At 26.8% G+C, this 12,419-nt stretch overlaps 1 protein-coding gene across 1 annotated transcript; it reads left to right on the top strand.

Moving 5' to 3' along the window:
• The first annotated feature begins 291 nt into the window (after window positions 1-291).
• Window positions 292-1,965, top strand: LOC136980953 (uncharacterized). The gene has a single exon (XM_067277152.1). The coding sequence runs from the start codon at window positions 292-294 to the stop codon at window positions 1,963-1,965; it is 1,674 nt and encodes a 557-aa protein (XP_067133253.1).
• Window positions 1,966-12,419: the final 10,454 nt, after the last annotated feature.

Here is a 12,419-nt window from a genome sequence, read left to right as displayed (position 1 = left end):
GGTTAAAGACAGAAACATAATTCTTAAGAAATTCTGGGCAGTGAGACCGAAAATGGAAGACGAGATGAAAAAAATAATAATAACATCAGATCTATGTTTAAGATCCAGAATCAGAAGAAAACAGTTAAGAAATAAAATTAAGCTAGAGAAAATAGAAAAGAATAGAATTTTAGTAAGAGACGACTATTTCATAAAAGATAATCGAATGTATACCTTAGATACTAACACAAGAGAGATTATACAATTGAGTCATTTTTTGGGACCAAACATAAATCAAGCTTCGAAACAGCAATGAATAAATTTGTTTTGAAGCAGGATATTGATAAAAGTAAGATCATTGTAGCAAACAACACTAGTGATAATAATAATAACGAAGCTGATCTAATAGTATTTAACAGAATAATCAAAGACAATGAGAAGATACTGTCGGAAAGTGATGGTTATGACCTGTTAGTAAGTTTTTGGAATGTTCAAGGTCTGAGAGGAAAGCTTCAGAATTATTCGGTGAGAGAGTTCTTAGATTCTAATGATATAATTGGAATCACAGAAACATGGTTGTTAAACTTAAGTTCAGCGGAAAAAAATATTCTCTCACAAAATCACAGTATCATAAATAGTAATGCTCAACGTAAGAGTAAATTCGGTCGTCCTGCACGAGGGATCTCTTTGCTAATTAAGAAAAGTTTGGGGGACATACTTTATCAATACATTTCTGAGTACTTTATTGTTGCAATTATCAAGGTGGATAGTAATATTAAATCAAGATGGAACTACTTATATTTGGGGCTAATAGTGATATATCTTCCACCAGCATTAGATAAGAGAAGTGTTTTACGTATAGTTCAAAATTATATAGAAAGATGGTCCTTTTTAGTCCAGCAATGGATAATTGGTGGTGATTTTAACGCTCGAATTGGAGAAAACATCGATACTGAATTTTTTCAGAATTTTGACAATATTAGTGGCAGTAGATCATCCAAGGATAAATTGCTAAACATGGATGGTAAAGTACTTCTGGACTTTGTACAAGATAGTCAATTACTAATTTTGAATGGCAGATTAAAGGGAGATATTCCGGCGGAATTTACTTTTGTCTCCCCAAATGGTAAATCGACGGTCGACTACGTTATTTGTTCAGAATGTATGATAGATTACTGTGAGTCTCTGTCAGTCCTGGAGAACGACTTATCGGATCACTTTCCGATTCAACTAGTGTTGAAATACTACAAAGATATAAGAAGAGAAAAAAGAATTGAAAAAGAACATACATTGAGTAATGACTTTAAACCGTCTTACAATAAACAGAAACTGTTAAATGAGTTCCAAAAGATAATAGAAGATATGTTATCTTTAGAGGAGGATAATCAGCCAGTTGCGAATTACCTGAGACTTACAACAAAATTAGAAGAATACAGATTTGGGAAATGTTTAAGTCCCTATAAGCAAATATATAAATGTGATTGGTACGACAATACATGTTATATCCAAAAAATTAAAAAACAAAAAAGTTTAAAAGTTTTTAGAAAAACTAACACAAAAGAATCCTTAATGAAATACTTACAAAATAAAAGAATATATATAAATTTAATTAAAGCAAAAAAGAAGAAGTATTTTTCCAATATTAGCAAGATATTAACAGAATCAAGAGATACCAGAGTTTTCTGGTCAACAATTAACGGATTTCGCAAAAAGAAATCAGACTATAGAGCATATACAAGGATTGAACACGACAAGTGGATTGAATATTTCCAAGAATTTTCCGAAAATTATTTGTTAAACTATAATCAAACTCAAAAGGTATACAAGCTATCACAAGTAACGAATCATTCAGAATTAATTAAAGCGGAGGAGGTACAGAATCGGATTAAAAAACTAAAAGACAAATCAACACCGGGACCAGATAAGATACCCAATTCGCTTATCAAATTACTTCCTCTAGAGCTCATTACTTATGTGACCAAATAATTCAATGAATTCTATAATCAAGGCATAATTCCGGATAAATGGAACGAATTAATTTTTACAATGATATATAAAAAAGGCCATAGAGATGAACCTTCAAACTACAGACCTATTGCATTGTTATCGAGTCTTCGGAAAATATTTACATCAATTTTAGCGGATAAATTTAACACTTGGACAGCCACAAATAACTATAGGAACACTACGCAATATGCCTTTGTGGACAGAGGAGGTACCCAAACTGCACTATTCGTTTTAATGGCATTAATTCAAATACAACTTATCAAGAAAAGACATAAAGTGTTTGCTCTTTTCTTGGACCTAGAAAAAGCATATGATTCGATTAGCATAAATGATCTGGAGAATAAATTGATAAAACATAAAGCAGACGAACACTTGATTAAAATGATAAGTTTGTTGTTTGGGAGATACGAGACGATCATTAAACAAGATAATAATGTCTGGCCACCATTCATAACCTATAGAGGTTTATTACAGGGAGACCCTTTATCGCCGTACCTTTTTAACTTTTATCTATTCGACTTAAATAAATGTTTCCTAAGAGACGAAGATGGCATCCAAATAGATAATCAAACCATCCACTCAATCTCATACGCAGACGACATTGTATTAGTAGCTCCAACGGCTGCTGCACTTCGCAGGAAAATTCAACAAATAACTGAATATTTGGAAAATTTAAAAGTTAAAATAAATCCCAAAAAATCAGTTATAATGATTTTTCGTAATGGCAGTAATTTACCCAAAAAGCATATGTGCTTTTATATTAAGAAAGAAGAAGTGAAAATTGTTAATGAAGTTAAATTCTTGGGAATAATATTTACGCCTAATTTATCTTTTGACAAACAATATAAAAGCTCAATAACAAAGGCAAAAAATTTAATAAATAATCTGATAGTGTTACTCTGTAAAGCTAAAATCAAGAATCTGAAAACTCATTTTCAACTCTTTAATTCAATTATCGTTAACTCGATGTGTTATGCATCTCCTATCTGGTCTACAGGTAAATTCAACGAATTCGAAAAAATACAAAATACTTTTATCCGCAAAATTTTCCAATTAGAATATAATATACCAGGAAGCGCTCTAAGAATGGAACTGAGTAGATATAAACTAAACACCATATTAATAAAAAGGTACATAAAATTTCTACAAAAAATTATAAACGCTGATGACCTAACTACCAAATTACTGAATGTGCTATATCAAAAATCAAAGATCACTGATTTAAAACGGAATTGGATAGTACGTCTTTCGAAGATATTTAACACATACGGTTTTTCTATGAGTCTATTTATGGATCAGTCATACATCAGTGAACAGCAAAATAAACTATTAATACAAAGAGTAATGGAAAACTCTATTGTCCAAGATATCGACGACATACAGAAACGAAATAATACAAGCTGGTATAAAATAATTTTAAATTACCCATCAAACAATAGCTATATGTTGACGAATCTTTCATTTAATGTTAAAAAGTTTTTTATACAGCTAAGACTAAATAAAAACTGGATAAATTTAAACAATGAATTTTTAGACTACTCTCATACCAAATGCCCAAGCTGTAGTAAGACATTATCCAAATTTCATATTCTATGTGAAAACTGCAGCGAAAATTGTATTATTCAACAATCAGATATTGGTCGTCTAATCAATTGTTTTAATGAAACGGATATGTATAAGTTCCTTGACTTAGCAAACTATCTTTAAACTATATAATTATACAAAGCAACGTATGAATAAACAATACAGTGTTAAATACTAATCAATGTACTACATATTAGATAACTAATGTTCATTATATATATAGAAAAACTTCTAATGATGAAGGACATATATCCTGTATATGTTAATCACGTCCTTGTAACAGGCGAAAGCCTTATATGATAAATAAACTTTGAATTGAATTGAATTATAAATTAAATTCGAATTTTTTTATTAATTGTAATAGGAATTTATTTATTAGTTCATTAAAAATTTGTAACTTTTTAATAAATGGTTTATTAAATTATTTAAAAAATATAAATAATTTAAGACAATAAATGATATTAATAAAATTTTTTTACTTTTAAAAATAAAATTTCTGCTTAATGGAATTCAATTTATCCATTAGCTCAAATTGTAAAGTGAATAAACATGTTTACCTTTAGAAAATTTTACATACGAAATTTAGTAGCTAAGTTTGTACGACGTTTATAAAATTTAAAACTTATATTGATTTAAATGTATATATTTAAAAAATATACAAGAATTTATATAATAATATAGAGAAGATGCAAGATCATGTGGAAAATATTCATCCTTCTCTTCCATGTTATCATCATCAGCTTCATCAATCTACACTATTTAATATTTTTAAAAAAAACTATAAAAGTTTTTATATACATTATTTAACTATATTAGATTAATAAATTAAAAATAATTTATTAATTATTAAAAGATATAATTAAATTCTCTTGCATACTTTCAATGAGAACTCACAAAGGAAAGATACCTCTTTCTCTTTATGTGTTTGTATGTATGTATCAATATATATATATATATAGGTCCAAAAATCAGTTAATCAAAATATAAAATATATTAACAATTGAAATAACGGACTTTTTGACTATCCTATATATTAAATAAAATAAATAATATAATTAAAATAGTTGAAAAATATATGTATAACTTAAATTGAATTTTCTTAAATTGTTGTATTTTTCAAATATTAGAAAATCAAAAGTAACCATTAAGATATATAGTTAAATTTTTTAAATTAACAGATTTTCACATAAAATATTATTATAACATTTTAATTCTATACACAGTTCATATTATATAAATCGTAATTTCATATATTAATTATGAACATGGAAGGTACTGACGATTAAATGATGCCTAAAGTGTAGGAAAAATGAAGAATTTTGACTTTTAAAATTAGGATAAAATATATTACAAATGTAGAAAATTAATGTGATAGAAATAATTATAGAAAAGTTTAATAAAAAAAAATAGAAAAATACTGCAGACTGTTAACTTTCTATCTGTTCCTTCTTGTATCATCTAGTATCTGAAAGATGATAAATTTTAATTAGAGAATGGAAAATATAAATATCGCTCGTAATAGAAAGCATGTAGCATGTAAGATTCTCGCACGCAGCATGTAGGAGATCATATGTAGGAATATGAAGAAATGAAGAAAATGCACAAGAGAGCATAAAAATTATAAAAAAGATACGAAGACGTTTAGGAATTCTTTTCGAATAAGCAAGTAAAAAAGTCCACATTTATCATTTTTTCTGCTTTTGTTTTGAGAGTTTGATTTTAACTTTTATGTAGAAGACAAAAAAACCTAATCATCTCTTGTGCATACGTCTTTAGAAGAACATCAAGAGAGCATGTAAATAAGAATTACAAAATCATGAAGAATTCTAGAGAAAATTCGAAATCACAAGTTAAGAAAAAAAAATCCACATCTATCATCGAATCCTTTTCTGTTTTCATTTTAATTTTCGTTTTACATTCCTTTTGTACTGAAGCTATTCACCTTATTTCCCTATCTAAATTTAACAGAATGGCTGTTTAAGTTTACAAGTAGCAATTATTATAGTCTCTCAATTTCTAATTACTTACTTTTAAGAAACTTGAACACTTTAGAGATTGAAATTTGCATAAACATCAACTTGTATATTCGGAAAATTACTCTGAAAGGATTCAAACAGCTGAGAATTGATTAGGATCTTGCAACTTTACATTGTTAACAACACCTAAATTAGCATCTCTGATCTTGTTATATATATATATTTTTTTCTTTCACTGTTTTTGTTATTTATATATTTTTTTTCCTAGGAAGAGTAAATTGTAATTTAATTAAGTTTTTTTAGAGAATTAGTATTAAAATATTTAATTATTTAAAGAGATGTTGATCTTAATGCAATGTATTTTCAAGTAATAAATTTAGAAGGCTTGATTAATTAAATTTTATATTATTTATAAAGTATATATTTTACAATTTATTTTTTTTTTTAATTTCTAAGTAGAAACTGATTTTTCCATTTCTCACTCTTGATTTATCAATATAAAAACCTTAGTTACAGCCTTATGCCAAAAGTAATCTGTTGTCGTATCCATTTCTAAAACTCTGAAATATTGAATCTGTCAGGCGAAAGAAATAAAAATTTCGAAAACCTTGATCAAAATTAAAAAGTAACATAAATCTTCACCCTGTGATAAGAAATGTAAGGTCATAAGACAAAATATTTTCGAAAAAATTCCTATTAAAACTTCAAATTTCTCCAGCTGATGAGGCCATGAAAGTGCCGAATACAAAATATAAAATCAATAACAAAATTTATGTGAGAAGAGCAGAAACTGTTTTTAATTTTAATATTTTTACGTTAAAATTACCTTACTTATCTTAAGTTTTCAATTGAATTTTGCCGCTTCTGTTTGTTGTAAATTCTTAGTTTAACGTACGAAGAAATAGGAAATAAAATATTATAGTTTAAAAATTGCAACGGGGGTAAAATTGGCACTGCGTAAATATGCAGCTCGAGCGTTTATATGTCGTAATACCTATTTCATCTCTTCTAATAATGACGTTTCTGGAAATATGTGTATGTTGACGATGTTCCTGTAGATTAATGTTGTAAAACATAAAATCCTAATGTCTTATATCTTGCATAAAAGACAAAATGTATTTTTTTTAAAGTTTCAGATCAAAAAATCAAAACGTGTTAAGATATGAAAATTTGGTTAATGTTACATATGGTTCCAAAATGACGGCTCGTCTCTGATTCCAGCAAAAACCTATTCTAATAAATTACCATAATTATTACCAATAAAATTATTAGAATAGGTTAGGTTAGGTTAGGTTAGAACATGCGTCCCCACTGTTTCCTTTCTTCTATTTGCTGGAATCAGAGACGAGCCGCCATTTTGGAACCATAGGTAACATTAACCGAAAATTTTATTTATTATTTTTCAGTGTCAGGGTGGACAAAAACACTGAACATTGGTAGTTAGTCGTGACCATATCTTTCGGATTTTGTTCACGTCTCTCACATCTAAATAGAATCGAGTTATCCATAGAAATCCTCTCAGGAGGCACTCCCCTTTATTACTCTCCCACGTCTTCTCTCATCAATCCAATCCTCTAATTAAGGAAACATTTAGAAACATAGGATTCTTTCAGAAACCACAATTTTCTTTCATACATCTTGTACGATTTTAATTAACTCAAACCATCGACTCTTAGAGAAACGTGAAGTTTCCATTCTTCCACAACCACCCCATTTTTCTGATTTGGTACTTAATGACTGTTTTTCCTATATCAGGATTACATATGGATCTACGGATTCTATAATAAGAACTCATTTTTATTAATTAAATTTTATCTATAATTATGGTATAAGTTGCAAATATCATCAGCGAAATTCGTCTCCTTTATCATCATTATGCAGTTATGAGATTTGATATAAATCTACGCAAATATAATGTGGTTTTTATATTAAATCTTTGAAGAGGTTGGGTGATAAATGGTAAATTTATCATCTCGAAATGGAAATTTCTGACTGATTTGAAATTCAACGAATCATGCATCGCAAGACATTCTTATCATTATACAAACTTACACATATTCGAGATTTAGATCGCTGATATTCAATTTATCTCGTTACGTTATCACAATTTATACATGAAAATGGATCTAGAAATTCATATACTTTATTTTTATGCGTTTATACTGTATAAATACTACTCATAAATTCGCATATAGACATATAATGCACATGCGACTTAAACATTGCAATCGACAACTATCAAAGTGCTATTGCATGCTTACAACTCATCAGAGAAACTCTTAATGTATGTTGTTATGTAAGTTTTACATGTAAAAATTTATAATAACAGATTAAATATTCTTCAGTAAAAATGTGCAAAAATATTAAAGTAAGCACTCGCTATAAATGGAAAGTGTTGTGTACCATATGCAAGTGTTATGCGGTTTTTCATATCGTCTAAGGTTTTATGTGTGAATAAACCATCTGCTCTTATATCACATTTTATTATTTATTTATTTAAAATATATATATATATATTTGAAGATCTGAATATTTGTGGAAGAATTTCAGTTTTCTTTGAATGTAAGGTCAGGTGTAATTACATTCATCTCAACTTTAGACTTTCAAAACCCTTAAAAATTATTGTAATTCAAATAAATATAGTTTAAATAATAAATATATTTTTAAAATTCGTAAAAATATATATTATATTATTTGAAATTAATAAATGATTTGATCATTTATCTTTCGATTCATCTGGAAATATAAATGTCTTGTTTTGAATAATGATTAAGCATCGTAGTTATTTGCTTGAAGGCAATTTTAAATTATTGAAAAAAATAATAATTAATTAATCATTAATATTGAAAATATGCCAAAAAAATATTTAATCTTTCTTACTTTTCTAGAAATTTTCTATAAAAGATCTTTGATTATTTGGAGCTATAACATAAACATTATGTTCTAAGGATGGTGGATATCTAATTATTCTAAAAAATCTTAAACTTCTATAAATTTTTAAAATAATTAAATACATCCAGACAAACGAACGTGTAGAGTATTAAGTGTAATTTAATTTTTTAATACTTAAAAATAATAGTTTTTATTCATTTTTATTTTATAAAATTTTAATTTTCAGAAAGAAAAGTAGAGTTATTTGTGATTGATGTCTCCCTTCTACAGCTTTATTTATCTTTCTTCTCAAATAAATCTTGAAATATTACAATTTTAACGGAATAAAAGTGAATTTTTAGAGATTTTTTTTAGCATTTATTTTAAGGAATATTTTTTATTTTTATCTATAAATTTTTATGTTTATCTCAGTTTATACACGTGTTTACTTTATTATATTAACATTATCATCATATATAATTTATTATTATTATTATTAGGGTATAGAGCCTACTCCACGATCTAAGGTGAATAAAGAAAAAGTAAAACAATGAGCAGGAGGATGAGAAAAAGAAGTGAAGGTCCCAGTAGGGTACTGAGCTGATAGGATGAATAATATAATTTAATATATATAATAAACAATAATTAAGTTAATTACTTTTAACTAAACAATGAAAATTATATTAATACTGTAAATTAATTAATTTTTATTTATATTTTCCTCAATTGTCAACACAGATTTCATTTCTCCATTTCTGTTGTGTTTAATTTAATTTTTTTTTTCTTTAAATAAACATCAATTTAAGAAATTTATATGATAAATAAAATAAAATTTTAAAAATACATTAAATAAATTTTATTTACAGCAAATTTCATGAAATTATTAAATCAATATGGTTAATGTTACACCTATGGTTCCAAGATGGCGGGTCGTCTGATTCCAGCAAGCGTGGCGGGTCGTATTCTAATAAATTACCATAATTATTACCAACAAAATTATTAGAATAGGTTAGGTTAGGTTAGGTTAGGTTAGGTTAGAACGTGCGTCCCCACTATTTCCTTGCTGGAATCAGGCGAGCCGCCATCTTGGAACCATAGGTAACATTAACCATTAATATTTATAATTTTTTCTTACATTAATTATTTAAATTTATTTTAATAAATTAATGATTTTAAGTAGAAAAAAAATAACAAAAATAATTAATTACTTCGCTATTTTTATTATTACATTAAGGATAAAATTGCCGTTAAGTAATATTAACATCCTTTCATTCTCTTTCTTTCATAAACTCAATTCTTGTAAGGAGCTCTTCTAAGCTTAATCTTTAAAGAAAATGTGTTCCTACTTATGTTAACGAATGAAAAGAATTAAGCTCTTGATAAAATTAAATAACGAACAATTATAATTTGATAAAATTAAAAATTATGTCAAAATATTGCACTGTGGTAAACTAATTTGAAGCGCTAACAGCATTTAATGTAAATTATGTGTAAATACTTGTTATAATAAATTATTTTAAAGAAAACTTCAATATTTTATTCATTAAAAAATGAATAATTATATCTAGATAATAATACTCTTTAGGAGAAGATGCTGGAGCATCATGTAAAAAGAATCATCACAAAGAATCTAAGAAAATGGAGCATTTAAAGGATGCTAGAACATCCTCTAAGAATCCATTTTCTTACACATTTCTGGTTAATTAATATAGAAAAAAATTGATATCTTTACTAAAATCGATAAAGTGTAAACTTTTATGAAGTTTAAAAAATATTTTATTGATTATAAAATTATTGATAGGCAATTTACTTCGCTCGGACATCCTTGTTTATCTTTCAATTAGAGAGAAGAGAGGAAAATTTTTTCTTTATAAAATTCTCAAAAAGAAATTATAAAAGTTTAATAAGCATATTAATAATTGTGACAGAATATTAACTAGTAAACGTCAGGAATAATTGCTTATTCTGTTAAATAATTTTTGAATAACAGAATTTTATAGTAAATGTACAGTACATTAATTATCTTCTTAATAAGAGAAGATTAATGATATTATATATCACAATTAATACAATTATTTCAGATATTTTTAAGTGATTTTTCTATTGTATATTCTTATCTATGAAATTACATATTTAATAAATTATTAAGCATAATATATTCATAAATTTATAATAATTAGATTAGATGTATTATTTAGCTACCGTAATAATGTAGTAGAGGTTAATTTAAAATAAATAATACATAATTAATTTATACATTAATTTACATAAATTGCTCAAATTTATGTACTCATATTTATAAATTAAATTATTTTATATAAATAAAATGAAGTTTAATTCAATAAAACATATTTAAAATTTAAAATATTAATTGTGATTATTTCGCTTGTAAATTTAAAAATCTTATGAATAATAATAATAATTATTATTATTATTATTATTAATTTCAAATTTTATTTTTAAAATAATATATTTGCATATTTTTAAAGTAAATTTTAAAAAATAAATTAATAAAACATCTTATTTAAATTGCTTCATCAGATAAAAAGATATTTGAAAAATGCAATAAGTTTGACAAAATGTATGATTGGATTGGATTGCTGAGGCAAAGTAACGTAACAACTCCGTGTGTTACGTTACTTCTTCACCAATCCACCAATTCTCGTGTTTTACGTCAATCCAAGATGGCAACGTAACACGAGGGTGATCTGTCAACTGGGGTGCTCAGGAGGCATCCCTCTTGACAGATTGTTCATGTGTTACGTGGTGGACCCAACGTAAGATTGAAGAGCGATGAATTTTACTATTGTTTTATGATGGGGATAATTTCGAATCTTACTGTAATAATGTCTTTTAAAATATATATATATATATATATATATATAAACATCACCTGGACTTGTGAAGACACCTTTTACAACCTTCACAATAATTTTATTCAGTTAATTCGGTTATAATGAATATATTTATTTATTTATTTATTTTAATATACAGAAAGATTCACATTATTAAACTGGATAGACTTTTTTGCATTGAACAATAAATAGAGGATATATAAAATGATTTGAGTGACACACGCCGCGACGTCACTAGTTACATATTCCTTACTCATTCTCCACGTGTTGTTTACTTTCGCGGAAATTCTAGAAATGTGGAATTTACATATAAATAGGACAGGGTCATTGATGCGTGCATGATAGCTTGAGATAAATGATTTTGAGTCAAAATCATCTCGTCACACGTCGAGATTATATCAACAATTCAATCTAATTTTGTTTCATGTTTAGTACATTTATTTCAGAGAAGCAAGGATAAAATTTCACAATATTTATCAAAGTTATGCGTATTTTGTAATGGAATTTGATTATCAATATAACGTATGGGCTCTTTACAAGCTCGAAGAACATGCAGGGAACAAGTTAATGGATCAATGGTGAGAAAAACTGATTTTTCTTAAGGTGTGGCATAAACCTTCAGATCATAGAAACGACTGCTACTTTTACTCTTGCAATAAGTAAAGATACAATACTAAAGAACGTGTGGCAAGTTTAGGACATTTCAGTTTTATCTGTATTGTAGAGTCAACAATTTTGATACATCAAATACCCACGTGCTATCTAATCTCAAGATCCGGTAGGACTGGATGCTACGAGGAAAACTGATCATGGATTCAAAAAGTATTACACAGCAATTCTCGTCACTCCTTAAGTTTTTCTTCCTCTTCAAAACAGCATGGAATGATGAAGCAATTTGTCAAGAATCTATGACTGCTTTAAATTCATATTTCAAAAATTTCCAGGTGACTGACATCAGGAAACTCGTACCATGCTACATTAAAAATTTCAAAGAATGCAGCTGAAAAATCAGCGTGGCAAAATTTTGATCACGTTAGAAAATTTGGCAATAAGAAGGATTTAAAATATACAAATATTGCCAGGAAAATGCTTGAAACATTCAAGGACTTCGATTGTAATATGAGTTTGAAACTTTATCCTTTAAAAT

Source organism: Centruroides vittatus, unplaced genomic scaffold (assembly GCF_030686945.1).
Source record: "Centruroides vittatus isolate TY-2023 unplaced genomic scaffold, ASM3068694v2 contig_738, whole genome shotgun sequence".
Taxonomy (NCBI): domain Eukaryota; kingdom Metazoa; phylum Arthropoda; class Arachnida; order Scorpiones; family Buthidae; genus Centruroides; species Centruroides vittatus.
The sequence above is the reverse complement of the archived record's forward strand: the minus strand, read 5'-3'. Positions and strand labels throughout refer to the sequence as shown.